The sequence below is a fragment of the Poecile atricapillus genome, chromosome 1 (assembly GCF_030490865.1).
Source record: "Poecile atricapillus isolate bPoeAtr1 chromosome 1, bPoeAtr1.hap1, whole genome shotgun sequence".
Taxonomy (NCBI): domain Eukaryota; kingdom Metazoa; phylum Chordata; class Aves; order Passeriformes; family Paridae; genus Poecile; species Poecile atricapillus.
This window is the reverse complement of record NC_081249.1, coordinates 115590947-115609472: the sequence shown is the minus strand read 5'-3', so window position 1 is coordinate 115609472 and position 18526 is coordinate 115590947. Positions and strand designations below refer to the sequence as shown.

The window sequence follows — 18526 nt, the reverse complement described above, 5'->3', positions numbered from 1 at the left end:
GAACACACCCCACACCAAACTGGGGGGCTGGGCTGGGGGAAAAAGGCAAATCCTATGGCAACCAAGGGCTCTCACTGCTGGGACAGTGGGGATGCTGTCTTACTGCAAATTAACTGGCTTCTCCCAACATCAAATATTGAAATGGCCACTACACACCACACCTCCATCATTTTTTGGCATTCAATGTGAGATGTTTTAAAGCAGCCTAATCAACATAGAGCAAAACCTCAACATCTGTGAGAGGTTTGAATTTTTTCTTTTATTTTTCTTTTCCTAGCAAGGTTTCAAAGCTGAAGAAACCTGAGATTCCCAGACTTATCTGCTGCTTCTCAAAAACTCGGTTTTCCTCTTTGCTCTTTCCTGTGGAAGCACTCTGGGCATCCAGCAAGGCCACATAAAAGCTTGCAGGCAGGTCATGGCATTTAAACCTGCACTTCCTTAAAGATAAGTGACATCTGAAGGGCTGGAAGGCACAGGAAGGGGAAAAATGAGCTGAAATGACCCTTCCCATCAGAGCAGTGTCAACTGCTCGGCAAAACGCCCTGTGGCAAGAAGAGCCATTTGCCTTTTTTGATCCCAGCTGCCTGGGGAGCGTTTCACAGGCCAGGAAGCTCTGCAGGAGATTGGTACGACATTACTTAGAGCTGAAGTGGTCAGGCCCAAGTCGAAGGAGATTTCCCATGCGGAGGTGGCCTGAGGAGCTCCTCTCCTCAGGCCAAAAAGGGAGTGGTAGAACAGCAGGTATGAACGGGAGGCACAGCCAAGCCAAGCAGCCAGCCCCACCCTGCTGACTGCACCTCCTGAGCACCTCAGTGCTGCCTTCCCACAGCCCAGGCCAGCAGAGTGGCACTTTGTCATCTCCACAGTGACATCTCCATTCCCACAGCCCAGACCATGACAGCTCCCACGGCTCTACCTGGGACATTTATGCAGGGCCACCTGGGATAACTTAGCACAGCCTTGGATGAATGTACTGAGGAACATCTGCAGGAGATTTGGCTCATGGAATCACAGAATGATTTGGGACAGAGGAAACCTCAAAGCCCATCCCACCCCACCCCTGCCACGGCAGGGACACCTCCCACTGTCCCAGGCTGCTCCAAGCTCCAATGTCCAGCCTGGCCTTGGACACTGCCAGGGAGCCAGGGGCAGCCACAGCTTGTCTGGGTAAATTCCCTCCCTGAAACTTGAGTTAGGGTTTCTAACATGAGGCTGCATTTCCCCTCATTCCTGGGGGCAAAGGAGGACATGAGAGTTTGCTGAGAAGAGAAGAGAACACGTGTCTCTTCCAACACAACATTTTCAAAACATATTTTTTCCCTTGGCTCTCCAGAGGCACCAGCATGAAGAGACAGACTGTTTTTCAGCCTAACGCTCAGTGCTTTGCTTGATGCAAAAAAACCCCCAGCATAAATGCAAATTACAGCCCGCCACTTAAAAAATATAATAAATCCACCAGCAATTAGCAGGATGATGACGCTAATCTTTTCATATAGGAAAGAATAAAAACGCCCCTAACTGAATTACAGCTCTACATTCAGCTGAAGGGTACAGCTGACATCTACAAGACAACAGTGGAGCTCAGCTATTTCTGAGAACCTCCAGGAGTCCAAGCTGAAACTACAAGAAGTTAAATTCATTAAAACCCCAGCACTTTGCAAAACATTTCCCTGTACTTTTAAGAGCTGGGTTGTTACAGTACTTCAATTTAAACAACCATTATTTGCCACACCCTAGACAAATAGGGTAGCAGAGAACATTTCCCCTCCCTTGAGAAGCATCAGGTGTTGATGACCAGAGGGTGGATAGAGGAGTAACTGGTCAGTAGTTCCATCCATGGAAGTCAGATATGCTTGAGAAGGTCTCAGCCAGCAGAGGCTGAGGGTCTCAGAGCAGCTCCACTGTCTTCACAGGATGTGTGGATCGAGCCCAAATTCATGGGCACTTGAGATGACCCTGCTCTTGTAACAGTGATGCCTTAAGTTTTAGCTTTCATTTCTTCCAGATTCTGCACTGGGTAGGTGACTCTGAACTTCATATAGAGTGTCAGCAAGTTCTCCTCACAGCTCAGGCAGACACAATAACCCTTTTCCAGCCCCAGAACCAAGGACACCATCGCAGCCTCAGGCCCAAAATGTACAAACAGCAGTGAACTGAGGAGAGCAGTCTGGGAGGATGGGACTCCATCACCTGGAGCAATTAAATGTTGGACATTTAAATGTGGAAATGGACCAAAACTTTTGAAAGTGTGAAAACTCATGACTCAGAGTCCATCTTGGCTGGAGCCACAGCCCAAGGTGCATCCTTTGAAGGTTTTCTAATAAACACCTACTTTATTCCTTTAACTCTGTCCTGCCTCTGTTCCAGGTAGCCTCTCTAGGCATCAACAGGAAAATCTGTCGATGGCGGAAATTCAAAATGACATGTACAGGTCGAAGAGGGCTCTTCCCCAAGGCCGTGGCAGCAAGCAGCAGCTCCTTCAGCAACCCCCAGCCCCTCTGGGAGCAGGATCTCTGATCCCTGAGCCCTGCAGTGCCCAGCCCTGCCCATGCCCACTCACCAGTGCGTGGAAGGACGACACGGAGAAGATGCCCAGGCGGCCCATGGCCACCTTGGTGGGGCGGCTGGCAAAGGCCAGCAGCCGCTTGGGGTTGGGCAGCTCCCCGCCCTGCAGGCTCGCCAGGTAACAGCGGTACCGGAACAGATCCATCTGGAACTGCTCCAGGTTCTGCTCCCACACGAAGATCTGGGTCCGGCCGAGGTTCCAGAGCGAGGGGAGAGAAGGGGACAAGAGGCTGGTGAACGCCTTGAAAAAATTCCCAGTAGCACATCCTTTTCACCAATGCTGATCTCACTCAACAAACCCTGATTCCTGATTTTCCCACTCTCCTCTGCCCTCCCAACCCCCCAAAGGATGCAAATATTAAGAGTTTTCATTAGATGGAAAACAACTTTTTCTACATTCATGGCAGAAGTCTCCTCCTGGGACAACCGCTCCTTTGATACAATGCTAATTAACAGGATTAAAATTTCATTTTTAATTTTCTTTGTATTTCCAGGATTCTCTGCTCAGCAGTCCCTTAGGAGGCTTTTTTCATGCATCAAGAGCATCTGAGGAACCAGAAGAGCAAACCCCACCAAACTGCAGGGACAGGGCATCCCAAATCAGCAGCCACAGCAGCAGCTTTGCTGTGAGCAACAACAGAGCTTGAAAAAGTGCCATACACTGGGGATAATTAATCTGATCAGTGGAAGAGTGCTGTAATCAGCCTATGGAAGGACTTATTTAAATAATTCAAATAGCTTATAGGAAGCAGTTTCAAAGCATCCAGACAAACTCAGTTACATAAAGAGAGAGACTGCTCTGCCCTCTCACTGTGACTGACAGCTTTGAGTGAAGCTCTTTAGCATCTCCCTCCCCTTTCTCCCCTATTTCCCCTTCTCACGGGCTTCCAGGGCGTACAAATCTCTTTATCTCAGCCCCAAACACTTCCCATGCCTTGCATTACACACTTGGCAGCCGTGGTACCAGAGCTCCAAATGAGGGAAGCAGGAGCCATATGTTAAGCTTCCCAAAATAAGGCACTGCTGCAGCAGTGGGAGAGACATCTGCTCGAGGCTCTCTGCTTCTGAAACCCAGCCACGCTGTCCACTTGATGGCAGGAGGAGCGGGCCCAGGGGGAGCCAGGGATGCAGCCACAAGGTCAAGGCAGACCCTTGTGACAAGAAACCAGGCATGGCTTCTTCAGCCCAGCTGCCAGCAGAAGCAGCAGTGTTTGTTGACGTGTGAGCAGCTCTTCCCCACAGCATCCTCCAGCCATGGCCTGGCAGCCTCCTCAGTCAACCTCCTGCTATCCAAATCTCCTGAAGGCCAGCAGAAGACAGCCCATGCTGAACCTTCGTGGGGAAATGGTGCAGCTAAGGCAGCCAGCCCAGCTCTCCTGCTCCCACCTGGCTCCAGGGAGCTCACATCAACCTCTGAAAGGCCTTAAGCCCTCACTAGGGACTAATTTCACAGGAGCAAGAGCTTACCTGATCCAGTATGGTCTTCTTCTTCTTGGAGTCTGTGACAGAGGACAGCTGCATTTCACCCATTTTCTTCATCTTCTCGTCCATGTCTATCTTCTGCTCCAGCTTTTTGATCTCTGTTTTGAGCAGCTTGACCGTGTCCTCCTTGTGGTGCTGCCGCGCCACAGCGGTGGCACAGGCCGAGTGGATCGCCGTGATCCAGTTCTCCAGCTCCGTCTGGCTGCACGTCTGCACATGGGGAAAGAGGGCAGAGGCACTCAGGATCCTCTTTGAAACTGATTGCAGATTAACAAATGCAATTCCAAGGAGTTTCCTTTCCCTTTGATCTCAAGATTCAAAGCCTTAAATCCACTTACTCCTGTCGAAGTAATCGCCCCCCATCATCCATAAGCAGGCCATTTTTAACTCGGCACCAGGCACTCAGCACTTGGAATTACACCTCTATCTGTGCTTTGCAGCTGTGGGTGCTTCCCAGCAAGGCCGCAGGAATTACCTCCCTGGCTCAGTGCTGCCTTAACTTCTAGCTTGGCATTTAACCATGATTTCTAAACTCCAGTTCCTTAAGGCAGGGAGTGCACCACCACTGTGCTCTTCCCAGGATGGACAGCTTTTCTGGCATGCGGCAGTTAATCATAAATTAATAATAAACTAAAAGGTGACCATGATAAGTACTATGGTGCACAGACAAACAAGCTTTCTGTTTCTGAAGGTCCCAAAGCTCTCTGGAGACACCCATTACCATTAAAGGCTCATCCTTGTTTTCACAGCTCTGGCTGTGTCCCTTCCCAAGCATGGATATGGCAGGAAAAGGGTACATTTCTCCTTGCTGGAAGTGTCCAAGGCCAGGCTGGACAGGCCTTGGAGCAACTTGGAATAGTGGGAGGTGTTTCTGCCCATGGCAGGGCGTGGAACTGGATAATCTCTAATGTCCCTTCCAGCCCAAAGCACTCCATGAGACACCAGGCTGGAGCATGGGACACCAGTAGTGTTTTCTGGAAGAGAACTGTTCTGATTAGAGGCTTTTGACACACAAAGAAGAATCTTGCCAGATTTTCAAAACAAAAAGTCAATCTTCTTAAGGCCTTTTACTAAACTCCATTCCTTTTTACAGTAGGTCATAAAACAAACTTTCCAGCCAGCTCAGGGTTGCAGAGGACTTTCTGTGAGTGTCAGCCTGTGGCAATAATCACACTGGTATTTGGCTCCTGGCTGGAAAAGTAGCAAGGTGCCAAACCACCCTGTTCTAATTAAACTTTCTGATGATGCTGATCTATTAATAGACAGCCCAGCATGACTTCTCCATTTGCTGGAGAAGATGAGGAAGGTCACCCTCGCTGAGGTCACAACCAACAGCCACAGATGAAGCTAAGGAGAGCTTCCCAGAGAAGCCCAGCTGGCCTTCAGACCGATGCTCCCCAAACTTCTGTGGTGCTGAAGCAAGTGGGATACAGCTGTCTCAGAATGACACCACTTTCCTCACTCAGGCTAGAAGCCCTAAGCACAAACAGGATCTGCTCCAGGACTGACCTCCTCCTTCCCAATTCCCTTGGCTCCAGCTGGCACTGTACACAGGATACAGCTGAAACTGGTCAGGCCCCCTGCCCAGGCAGTAGCACCAGCAGGCTCTCATCCCGCTGCTGAGGACACTGAGTCCCTCTAGCTGAGGAACTTCTGCTGGAAATACTGGAATTATCTGCCAGAACAGGAGACACTTTGCCCACAGTCAGGTGGTGAAACCTCATCCCCAGCAGAGAAGAGATCAGCACTGGGCTTAGAATGAGATGCTGTGTTTGTTAATTCCTAGCAAAATCCTAACAGTGTTTGCTGACTTATTACATTTCAAAGCATTATCTGTATACAATTAGATTAATTTTTCTTCTGGGTTTCCTGGGGAGAGGGAGGGAAAAAAGGGTCTGGAGTGGATTTTAGGAGCTGAAGACCCAGCCTTAGGTGGGTGATGGGAATCAGTGCCCTTCTCAAGGGCCAGGACAACCCAAGCAGGCTGCAAACACCTGACACACGTGGGTGCTGTCCCAAGCTGCTGAGAGCTGCCGGCACACACAGCGACACGTGCCAGGCTGGGTTTGTGTGGGCACAGCCAGAGCTGCCTGAGCCCTGTGCGAGGATGGGGGGTGCCTCTGGGGCCACTGCAGTGGGCAGGCTCCTTACCAGCTGTCCAGGATGTGTGGGATCACAGCCAGCCCTGTTTTCCACAGTGCAGAAATAGCCTCCTGCAGGGCTGTGCCTGTCCTTGCCAAACCCGCTCCTACAGCTCTGTGCTGGCTGGGGGCACTCTCAGGACATCCCCTCCTTCTCTGCCCCCTTGGCAGAGGGGACACATCACAGAACATTTCTGGCAATAGAAATGACTGGGTTTTGCTTGAAAAGGCTCAGTTTTGCTTCTTCCCTACACAAAAACCTACCTGTGGTATAATGACACCGGGCTCCTAGAGAATAAGCTTTGGGGTGACCTCACTGGGCCCCTCCAGTCTGGGAGCCCACAAGAAAGACAGAGAGGGATTCTTTGTAGGGACATGGAAGGACAGGACACAGGGAACGGCTTCCCACTGCCAGAAGGCAGGATTAGGTGGGATATGGGAAAGGAATCGTTCCCTGTGAGGGTGGGCAGGCCCTGGCACAGGGTGCCCAGAGCAGCTGTGGCTGCCCCTGGACCCCTGGGAGTGTCCAAGGCCAGGTTGGACATTGGGGCTTGGAGCAGCCTGGGACAGTGGAAGGTGTCCCTGCCCATGGCAGGGGGTGGAACTGGATGAGCTTTAAGGTCCCCTCCAACCCAGGCCATTCTGAGGCTCTGTGATTCCCTCTCACCTGGAGGAAGGTATGCAGGTGCCAAAACACACATCCCCTTCCCAGAGGAGACATGAAGGGGAGAGAGAGAGACAGGGGCACTACTACAGAAGGAGCTTAGGAAAAATCCCATTGAGGTGGCAGAGAAGTTAGTCCACAAAAACAGATGGTTCAGACACTCAGTCCCTCCAAGAATCAGAAGGCCTTTTTTTTACACCAGTTTGAGAATCCAGCCCTTTGCAAGTACAGCTGCAAGGACCTACAACACAGCGTAATTTTAATTTTTTGCTCTGGAATATCAGGGAGTGATGATGTGGGGACACATCCTACCCCAGAGCAGCTTCTGGTTTGAGAAGGCAAGAAACTCCATTGTCATTGGAAAGAGAAATAAAGGGATTTCTCCAGTGAGGAAAACTGAATAAAAAGTGGAGGAAATGCACCTACCTCAGCATGTTCTGCCAATTGCAAATAACAGAATGTCACACTCTGCGTAGTGCCAGCTTGACATAAGAAAGGGGCTGACAACCTAAAAATCACTCAGGGAAGCAGTGGTTACCAAATTACAGACATCTTTTCAAGTGAAACACACCAACTAATGGATGGTCTTTGATGTAAGTCCTGGGAATTCTTTTTAAATGTACCCAGCAAAATTAAGACATTTCTCTTTCCTGATTAAATTCCTGCACTTCCAGTCTCCTCTTGGGCAGCAGCAAAATATGTGAACAAGGGGCAGCTGGATTCTGTAGCCCCTCTGGGAGAGCACCTGCAGGTCCAGACATCCCCTTGCACTTCCTACTGCTCTTGTCATCCTCTCAAGCCTCTCTGCAAGGCCCTCCTTTGACACAGGTCTTTTACAAGACACAGAGAGTGGCACAGCACATTTAATGCCCAGCTAGATGTCCTGTGTGGTGACTGGCTTGGTCTGTGTGTTCGAAGCATGCTGCCCAACCAGTTCTTATGGCGATGCTGGGGCATTTCTTCATTCTTTGCCCCAGCCATCCACACAAAGAGGGTCCAGCCAGTTATTAAAAAAGCATATTTGACACTGATCATGTTCAGATTGTGTCCTTCCTCTAGTGCTGCCAAAGGAAAACCCCAAACCTACTGGAGTCAGCAGGACTTTCCACTGATCTCAACCAGAGCTAAGATGTCCTCCTGGCTGGGAGACAGAAAAAAACTTAGCAAAAACCAACCTGGAAGAGGAAAGCGTCCCCAAGGGAGTTGCTGAGGCAGAAGACAAAGTCCTTCTTGGGGTGCTCAGGCACGGCTTGCACGATGCTGTTCTCCACCCAGACAGCGTGTTTGGGGATGCTGTTGTGGTCAATGCCAGACCTGCCATCAGTCTCGTAGAAGAACAACGTGCAGCCTACAAGGGACAACAAGCAGCACATTCAAATGCTCTGCTGATTTTAATGGCAAGCAGGCACACCACGAGCTGCAGGGCACAGTGAGAGCCCTGACCCAGCACTGTTTTGTTCCCCCTGAGTTTTGTTCTCCCTAGCATTGCCAAAACAGAAAGTCACGGGCAGTAAAATACACTCCCGGATGAGAAACATCATAAGAAATCACAAGTCTGGGCTCATGGCCACCCCATGCCTGAGATTCTGGTCCCCTGAGGGTGACAATCAGCTGTGAGCCAGCCCTGGGAGCAGGCAGGCCCCCGGGCATGGCCCAGCCTCAGCCTCTGCAGCTGCTGCTACAGTCCCTGCAAGGCTAAGATCAAGCCATTTAATTATTGGATGCAGACAGTAACTGGAATTAAAATGGACTGGGGTGAGCTGTGCTTGCTGAAAGACTGATGGACGAAAAAACTTAATTGGGTACAGCAAACAACCTGCTCAGTGTTACAAAATAATCTCTACAATCCTCCTGGGGAAGGAAAACAAAGTATAGAGCAAGCGTGCAATTCGGGAGATTCCAAAAAGAAAAGGGTCTCCACCTTTCCCACCTTCCCACATTATCTCCAGTTATTTACAGGCTGGCACGTAGTTGCTGTGTTACTGGAAAGGGATGCTCTGGTACCCAGCCCCTCAGAAAACAATTTGCAGCCAAACAATGGCAGCTGCTCACATCAAAGCCTCAGTTAAACACTGCCAGTACCAGGGCACAGCAATCCAAGGAGTTAACACTCCACTTGAGCCAAAGCACTTCAAAACAACATCCCTCCCCTGCTCATCCTTCCCCTTTCTTCTCCCAGATGGCCCTTTGTTTGCCTGCTCCTCACAGCAAGACCTTCCTGTCCCCTTCCCAGGAGATCAGGGCTGCCCCTCACCTCCCCTCTCTCATTTCCCCAGCTCTCCAGCCACCCCAAGCAAGAGCTGGCTCCAAACTTTGCTGTTGGCTTTAAAATAGCACTGCAAATTAAAAATAAACAAGCGCTCTAGGAAGAGTTCTCTGTGGGGAGGACACGGTTTGATCACACTGAGCCTTTTGGGTGACCCCACCTAGAGCAGGAGACGCAGCTCTGCCTCTGCTGGCTCCGGCCACAGCAGAGCAGAGGGAGGCCAGCCCCAAAACTGTGGCTTCCAGTTTCCTTGCTGATGAAGCACATGAAGGTGAGTTTGAGAGCACGTGCCTAACAGCGACTGCAACAACCTGAAGAGAAGAGGGTCTGTGGCCCGGGCGGCCGAGGAGGGAGCAGGGCAGCTGGATGGGTGCAGGTGACACAGCCAGAGCCACACATCAGCCTTGATGACCAACCACAGCCTCCTGTCCACTTCACAAATGTGCTGCAACCCTGAGTATTTATACTCATGAAGCACCTCCCGGGGAAGGAGAGGTACGGGAGGGACGCAGAGCGTGGCAGAGGCCCTGTGTCATTGTCATCACCATGGTGTGCCTGCGGTGGCACACGGGCATTCGTTCAGCTGCCAGCAAGCCATGGACACGCTCCTCCAAGAGAACCCTCCCTGGGTGGTGCCAGCAGGGCTCCAAGCAAGCTATGAACCTCACTGCTGTGCCTTGGACTACACACGTGCCACGGCTGAGCACATCAACAACCAGCACACGAAAAACCAGCAGGGCCACTTCCCCATACTCCAAGTGAACGATACTGAAGATCACAGCAGCTTTTGTTACGAGTCCAGGCCGCTGGTCTGGCCGCCCCACCGGACCCCAGCCCACTTCACCCGTACCTTTCAGGGACACCCAGTAGTGCTTCCACTTCCTGCGCGTGGCCGACTCCACCTTCTTGTTCTTCTTGTGCACCAGGAAGTTTTTGACGGCCAGAGCGCCGGCCTTGCGCACGGTGCCCTGCGCGGCGCTCAGCAGGATGTCAGACTGGCCGGGGGAGCTGAGGGTGCCGCTGCTCTGCTCGTCGCTCAGGGCCGAGCCCGCCTCCTCCAGGTGCTCGCTGTTGGTGGTGCTCATCTCCAGCTCGCGGCGGAAGTTCTCGTAGACGCCCTGGCGCAGCCCATCGCCCGCCGAGCTGCTGCCGCTATCGCTGCCGATGAAGGCGCGGCCGGCGGGCGGCGAGTAGCTGGCCGTGGTGGCGTTGGAGCGCCGTGACAGCAGGTCTGTGTCCGTGGCTGCGCCCTCGATGCCGCTATCGGTGAACTCGCTGCCCTCGCCCGCGTTGATGTCCTGGTGGAAAGAGAGACGCGGGGTGAGGAGGGGAGAGCATGGCCGAGGCCCTGGACCTGCCCGGGGGCACCGTGGTTCTTCACACCTCCGTTTTTCCTAGCAATGGGAATCCCTCGGCCCTTCTCCACACTAAGGCAAACAACTGGAGGAAAAGGTGGGGTAGTGACAAAAGGGCACCACAGCTGTCCTGGGACAGCAAAGAGCTCTCCACGTTGGAGAGAAAGGTGGCTTCATCACCTTCAATGTGCCATGAATCTCCCTGCAGCTTCATGGGGACAGCTGCATTCTCAACATTCAACATCTCACAGCTCCAGGGCTGTACTTTCCCCACTGCTGCAGGAGTCCCTGTGGGTCCATACTTTGCCTCAGGGGCATCTAAGGCAGGATTCCTTCCTTCTGGAGACAAACAACTGGAGGAAAAGGTGGGGTCGAGGCAGAGCTTCCAGAACAGGTTAGGAAAGACCAGTCACAAATGCACCGCTCCAGGTGGTGCCTCCGCGGCCTTGGCAATTTGGAATATAAGATGCAGCATCATCTGTTTACATTAAGCCAAGTTAACAGTGCTAAAGGTTTTGCAAAAGGAGAACATATGGTAGCAAAAACTGGCAGCGTTGAGAAAAGCAGCGCCCAACCTACGCGTTTTGAGGAGAAAACATTGATATTGTGCATTCACACCTCCAGCTGAAGATACATTTCAGACACCCCAAGCCTAACCTTTGAAACTTATGTAACCAAAAGGTTCTTTTTTTCATCCTCCTGACAGGTTAATGTGGTTGAGATTATTTCTGTTCTCATCACGAACCGTAATGATGGGCCATATGATATTCCCCACCAAATCCCACAGACCCTTCCTGGTTCCCAGGAACTTGCAGTGCAAGGATCAGAAGAGACAAGAATACAGCCAATTTGAGCAAGACAGGAGAAAACCCCATTGAATTTGGGTTTTGAAGCCTGTGACTCAGCCTGCCCCCTGCTACAAGACCAATCCCCCCAGGGGGATACCCACCACCACCACCTCAGTATCTACAGGCATCTGTGCCAGAGTTTGGAGGACAAACTAAGGCCGAACCTTGTAAATGGAAACAAACATTTTAGGCACTTGAGCAAAGAGGATGCAAAGAAGTGAGAAATATGGCCAAAAACAACAGGGATTTCAACCTCTACCTTTCCTGCAAGAGCAGCTAGCTCCTGATTCACAAGTTTAAAAAAAAAAAAAAAGAGATGGGTCTCTGAGAAGAGGTAGCAGAATGGAGTATTTATTTTAAGAGAAAACAAGCTTCCAGATGTTGGTTCAAGCACCAGTTTTCTTTGTATCCAAGAGCAGCTCTGTGGAAACAAAGAAACTCTCCATCAGCTCAGTGTGAAATCATCCTCCTGCGGAGCAAGGGCTGGCTGGGGAGAGCTTAGGGGCAGGGAAAGGGCTGACTAACTTTTAAGGCATTAATTTGCAATGGATGGGCTCGTTCTTTATAAACACCGCTTCCCAAGGGACACTTGGAGTCCAGCTGGAAGAATAAGCACTTCCTTCCCTGCTCAATGAGCACAATTCTGCTGGTCCATCTGGTTATTTAATGCAGCACACAGTGACAGACAGACTGCCCTGGCCAGGCCAGGATTGTTCTGCTCCTCCATGCATGAAAGAGATGAGCAGGGTTTCCTGGAAGTACAGCCCTGTCCCCACCCAGAGCAGCTCTCACAGCCACACGTGGATCCTGCTGTTCCAACACTCTCAGTTTTGGGAGGCAAATTACCTTCTCACTCTGTGCAAAGGAGGAATATCTGGGGAGGGGAAGTGAGATAGGATTTGTAAGGTTATAGCCTTTCAGATGACCTTGGTGAGACATTGTTTTATCTGCCTCAGTTTCCCTGTCAATAAACGGGGCTTATACTCTGTAGCTAGCATATGAGCATATCAGTTTATAAAAAAATTAATTTATAAAAATCCCTCAAGGATGGAGATCTCAGAGTAAATATATTGTAATATATTAAATATAGCTCATAAGGTTAAACCATGGCACATTTTGCAAAGATCTCTACAATCTTTATCACAATGTGAGTGATAGGCTGGACTCATCAAAAGACCTTTTCAGTGTAATGTTACAGCCCTGCTCCTAATCTCCCTCTGCTCCTTGCCCTCCCTTTTCCACTCCTAAACACTCCTCGAGACTTGTGGCAGAGGTTCCACCGGGCTCTGGGACCCCTGGCACTGCAGGAGGGCTCGGAGGAGCAGCACCATTCCTTACTCTGGCTGTGCTGCCGTGTCCCTGGAGGCACCCAGGGACAGGCAAGGAGGCTCAGCAAACATCCTGACAGGACAGAGGAGGGAGAGGTGGAATGCCCAGTGCCACAGAGGTCCATCCATCCATGTGGGACCATTGTCAGCACTGAGGCCACGTGCCAGGGCAGCCCTAGGAGCAGCCCCGTGCAATGAAGTGGAACGAGTTATCACAGCCCCATCAAGAGCAGAGAGCAATTGAACTGCTGAACCAACTGGGGAAAGTGCCACTGGAAGTATTAGCAACCTACTCAAATACAGGGTTTCTTCCTCACGTAAACACTGGGTTTCAGGCAAAACAAGGCAGTGGGGAATAAAACTGCAATGCAAAAGCTACATCAGGCTAATGCACCTGGTGCTGTAGCTTTTGCATGTGCTCACGTGGTAACCCATACCTCTGCATGTCTGCTGTAGCCATACCTGTTAAATAATTTCGGCTACATTATAAGATAAACAGAAAAAAAAAACCCTTTGCTTTAGGAAAAGTGTCTACATTCAGTTAGCAAAAATCAGGGGAGGAGTTTTGGAACAGGTTCCAAGCATCCCCATGTTGAACATACCTGGCACTGGCCTCTGCTGGAAGGAACCAGAGGATGGGACAGTCCTTGTCCAACTCTGGCTCATGACTAGGCACACTCAGAGCACCTGCAAGAGCTGCACTTCCCACACTTCCCACCACCAGCCCTGCCACAGACACTGAAAGGCCTTGGTGAATGAACCACCTTCTCCTGCCCCACCGACAGCACTGATTCATGGGCACTTGGGGGCTGGTTTAGTAGGAAAAATCTTACTTCCATAAATATAAACAGTTCCTCTTGGTTAAAGCTCTTTCTAAATGAACCATTAAATTAAAAGTACAGCTGAGTGGGGGTTTTCCTTGGAAGGGGCTTCCTCCAAGCCAATATATATCCTTTGTTCCCTGTCCTGTTGAGCAACAGAGCAATCAGATGCTCACACTCAGCAAGAGTGATTGCACACAACCTGTCTGGCTGCTCCTGAGGCAAGCACCTCAGCATACATTTCAAATGGGCAAGCAGCCTGATGGTTTGCATGCTTTTATCTGACTGGTGTCCCTTTGAAGCTCCTATGTGGAAAAAGATTGGCCTGATAAGTGTTTTTCCTTTCTTTTCAGTACTCACTCTGCCATCATTTGATGGTCAAGCTTTGCTCGCTGCAAACCCAAATTGAATTCTTTCTCCACAGTCATGTCAAGAGGCAAAGATAAATCCCAAACTTCAACTGAAACCTGAGTGGGAGAAATGGTTTAATTCCTACTTCTGTGCACTCAATGCACTGGGGCAGCAGCTCTTGAGATGTCTGAGTCAAAATTTTTAAGAAATTAAATTTAGAAAAAACAAAATAAACAAACCTTTGCATGTGTCATTAAAACTGCTCAGGGTAGTTTAATAAGCAAGCAGGTTTGGGTCACAGTTCTCTGAAATCAAATTTGCCCCTGACAAAAAGGGACTTAGCCCAGACCTCCAGATACTTCTCCTGGCAATAAACTCCAGTCTTATTACAAAAGGATGAATCACAGCCACAGGTGTCTGGGCAATAATCCCTGGGAAGGTCTTAGGGCACGGATTTCAGTGGATCTGGACCCAGGATTCCTTTGTGAGCTCATCGTGGTGAAGGCTTACAGTGTAATTTGGCACCCTGGAAGGACAGAAGAGGAGCCCAGGAGATACTGGGATGTGGGAAGGAGATGTGCACGCCTTGTGCTCCTGTGGGACAGCAGGCAGCAAACATCACTGTGCCGGGGTCTGCAATGCCCAGATCTGCAGGCAGCAGCTCAGGCTGGTCCCTCGGGATTACCCTTGGCTCCTTCAATCCATGCCAAGCTGCTACCTCAGCTCTAGGCAGGGAGGTTTGGCAGCATTTTTGGTTCACTGATTCCCCAGATGTTTTCCAGCCAATACCTGGGCCCTTGCAGGAAGATCATCCCTGTGCTTCCCCAAGGAACCTTGGCTTTCTTGCCTTAGATGCCCTAAAGGCAAATCATGGACACACGGGGACTCCTGCAGCAGTCCGGAAAGTACAGCCCTGGAGCTGTGAGACATAAAATGAATGAAAATTGTCCCCACCAGCTCCTCCCTGGCTCTAGCACTGACTTTGGAGGGGTGCTGAAGTCCCTAATTCCATGAAGGAGAATCTGGCCCTAACTCAGTAAAGGCAGTGTGGTCCCTGCCTGCAGCTCCTGACACCTGCACGGATCCGGGGTGAGTTCCCACTTTCCATCCCCTCAGTTCTCGGGTGCTGCAGTGTTTAATGCCTCTGTTCCCAAAGCATACACTGAGGAACCCCCAAATTTACCCTGCTTTCATCCCAGTGGACCACCCAGCTGAAGGAAGTTTCTAGAAGAGCTGAGTTAACCATAAACTAATAAAAGCAGCCAAACTGTGCTCGAGTTAAACCAAGGGCAACGTGCCATCAAAATCCTCCCAGTTAAATTAAAATACAGGGTTGGGTTACTTTTTGTTTGCTGAAGCCAAGAAGAAGAAAAGCCAAGCAATTCTTCCTGAGAAATGCAATAGAGAGGGTAGAAATGGGGGCCAGCTGCTAGAACAGCATCATCTGGGAGGAATTCACCTGAACAACCACCCAACCTAAGGAAGCAGGGAAATGCATTTCCCTGCCTGTCATCAGGGATGATAACCAGGCACAGCATCACACGCTGAGGCTCTCTGAAAAGGGGCATTTCAGTGGAGCACTTCACTGGAAAGGAGCACTCCTGCAAATTGCATCCATGTAAGTAAGCAGAGCCCAGCAAACAAGCAGCTGGGGCAACCTGTCTGTGATTTTTAAGTCCAAAATACTTGGAGCTAAAACCGTGCAGTGTGTATAGCTTTACAGAGAATACAGCTATTGCCAGTATTGTTATATACACTTCAGATGTATAAATGACAAAGTCCTACTGTTTAAAAAAACATGCCTGAGTGGAGCAAGATCAAATATCAGGACTGGTGATTTGCTTTCCCTTGGCCTCTGGCCGAGAGCTAAGGAAGAAAAACAAATTAAGATCTTTGAAAGAGTATCAAAATATTTGCCAGTGAAGACCAAAACACCAATTTTCACATGCTCCTTTCCCTGACAATACTGGGGCAGAGCTGTGTGCTCTGAAGGGAGTGACTGCTCTTTGCTTTTAACTATCCCGACTAGGAAATACCTGATCTAATCTCCTCCATCTGGGTGACGGGGCAGGAAAGACCTCCGAGTCTGGGTCTGAAGCTCTCTATTCCAGCCTTCCTCCTCACTGAATCCACTTCCAGTCAGCCAGGCTATAAACAGCTCGTTTGGTCCAGACTTTCAAGGGGCCTGGTCACTCTGAGCTGCCACATCAGGACCCAGGATGCGGATTCCCAAGTCTGCCCCGGTGCAAGCCTGGGCTGCCACAAAAACGAGTGGTTTCTGTTTCCCCCAGCCCGTTCCCACCCCTTCCTTGCCCTCCTCGCTCTCCTGGGGCTGAAGGCAGAGATGTTTGGGTTATGGGGGTGGTTTGCCTGGGGGCTCAGCAGGGTAAGCAGCTGGCCACTGCTCCTCAGTGGGATCCAGCTGAGCCAAATGGTCCCATTCCCAGCTTTGGGAGTCTGGGAACGTGGCTCAGGCTACATCTGAGACCTTGGGAACAACCTCTGCCTGAAAGGGATGGGAATCAGTGAGTCCCACAATGCAGCTGCCAGCCAGTAACACCCTGCTTTTAGCTACTCACTAACCTGTGTGCCAGGAATTATCACTGAACATTGTCAACTTTGTCTTTATGTCCTTGATTCCATCTGGAGTCAAAGAGCTCAGATTAAAGGTCCATAACCATCTGATTAGGAATCACACCTAGGCTGCACATAGCCATGTTTTACAGACTACAGGCAGAATTCTTTTAGAGGAGCAGAGCTTCAGCTGCTGAAGATGCTCTGCCTGGAAAAGGCATGGCTGAGGAGGGCTGGAGGAGCAGGCTGGAAGGCCACAAGTGCACTGCAGAGAGTGAACAGGATGCAGTGGAAGCCAGAAGCAGAAAATTATTTCAGCAAAGAGAATCCATGGGGGACAGGTCAACCCGAAGGTTTTGGATGCATTCCTTGCACAGGAAGACTCCAGTCTCTAACCTGCTGGCTTTGGGAAAAATGCCTTGAAGGAAATTTCACCCCATACTCTCTCTGGGGAACAAGATCTGGGCTGGATGGTGCTTCCATAGGACTGACCCAGTGTAGTTCTTTTCCATTTTGGGGTTATATCCTTCAAGCCACAAAACGATTTTGTGAGAAAGTTTCACACAACTTAAAACCAAGAATCAGCTCTCTGGAGTTTAGCTATCCTACGGAACATAATGTAACACTATAACCAGTTATAAAATTCCCTGAGATAGTAAAAAAAAAATATCAACTGGAAAGATTGTCTAATTCTAGACTGGTTTCTCTGTACATCCTGATCTAATTCCTGCAAAACCCCTTTTCATCTCCTGCATATTTTGCAAAAATTTTTATGTAGGATTATTTTTTTCAAAAGGTCTGAGATCCCAGATTCCTGCAGGTTACCTAGAGAGGCCTAAAAATAGTAATAAATTTTAAAATTGGACAAAAGGGGATTTAACACGCCAAGGACATGGCCTGGGGCTGGCACTGAAGCCGGCACAGCTTCCAAGTGAGTCAGGCAGGAAGTTTGTTGCTTTCCCCCACTCAGCTCCACAAGGAATATGGAATAAAGAGATGGCAAGACAGGCTTGGAAGGGGCACAAAACCACATCTCAAGGTTTTCATCTCTTAATTCATAGAATCATAGAAGGCTTGGGTTGGGAGGGACCTTAAATCCCATCTTGCTCCATCCCTTGCCATGGGCAGGGACACCTTCCACCATCCCAGGCTTCTTCAAGACCCAAATGTCCAGCCTGGCCTTGGGCCCTGTCAGGGATCCAGGGGCAGCCACAGCTGCTCTGACAAATTCCCACCTTGAAATGTCAATTAGGGCTCATAAGACCAGGCGAGCATGGGGTACATTTGTCTCTGAACACCCACCAGGAGGAGAAGGAGAAGGAGGGAGTCTCCTGCAGGCAAATGTTTAGCTGCCACAGGACACAACAGGGCAGCTAAACAAAACCTGGATCCCACAAAACAGGCTGCAGGATCCTGGGGATCTCACAGCCCACAGCCAGAACAAGCTGTATCCAACCTGTGCTTTCTCTCTTCCAGGAAAAATGGGTGCAAATGTCAGCCAATGAAGCCCTTTCCACCTACACCACATCAGCTCCAAAAGCCAAACATGATCCCAGCAGAGCTCTCCGGGAAGTCTCGCTTGGCAGAGCTGAACCCTTAATGGCACAATGTTGGGAAAAGCAGAACTGCTGCGTGGGTGCCCCAGAGCCACCTTGTGAGCACTAATCACTTGTGCATATTGAATAGAATTGTCTCTCCATGGGAAAAAGCTCCCTTCAATTAGTGGAAAGTGACTCCCACCGTTTAATTTAGGGTTTAAATTTGGACAGGGTGAGCTTTTCTTCCCTGTTTTTGGTGTGTTGGTGTTTTTCCCTTTAATGTAAACTATGTCCTTGCAAAGAACCCGTGGATAAGGCATTGGAACAAAACATGTGCAGCCATGATTCTGGCACCTTCTTTCTGGGATACATTTTTCTAGGAGCACTGGTCAGCAGAGCCCAGAAAGCACAGCTAGTGACAACCTGCAGTAAATTTAACTTAGAGAAACCACGATGATGTTCATGAACACAGCTGAGCATGCAATGGAATGGTGGCTGGATTCAGGAACCAAACACCAGGGCACGAGGCCATTGCTGTGGGCTCAGAGCCATCCTTCTGGCAGTGATTCCCTTAGGAACTAGTCAAAAGTCAC

The 18526-nt window shown here is 50.0% G+C and overlaps 1 protein-coding gene across 3 annotated transcripts in view; it reads right to left on the bottom strand.

The window, feature by feature from the left end:
- Window positions 1-18526, bottom strand: part of TIAM1 (TIAM Rac1 associated GEF 1) — a 122325-nt gene that overhangs the window by 44624 nt on the left and 59175 nt on the right. For all 3 annotated transcript variants that reach the window (XM_058861913.1, XM_058861915.1, XM_058861922.1), the window contains 4 exons: window positions 9969-10416; window positions 8028-8200; window positions 4033-4257; window positions 2561-2746 (listed from right to left, as the gene is read on the bottom strand). In XM_058861913.1, coding sequence (XP_058717896.1) covers window positions 2561-2746; window positions 4033-4257; window positions 8028-8200; window positions 9969-10416 — 1032 coding nt within the window. The remainder of the gene's footprint in view (window positions 1-2560; window positions 2747-4032; window positions 4258-8027; window positions 8201-9968; window positions 10417-18526) is intronic.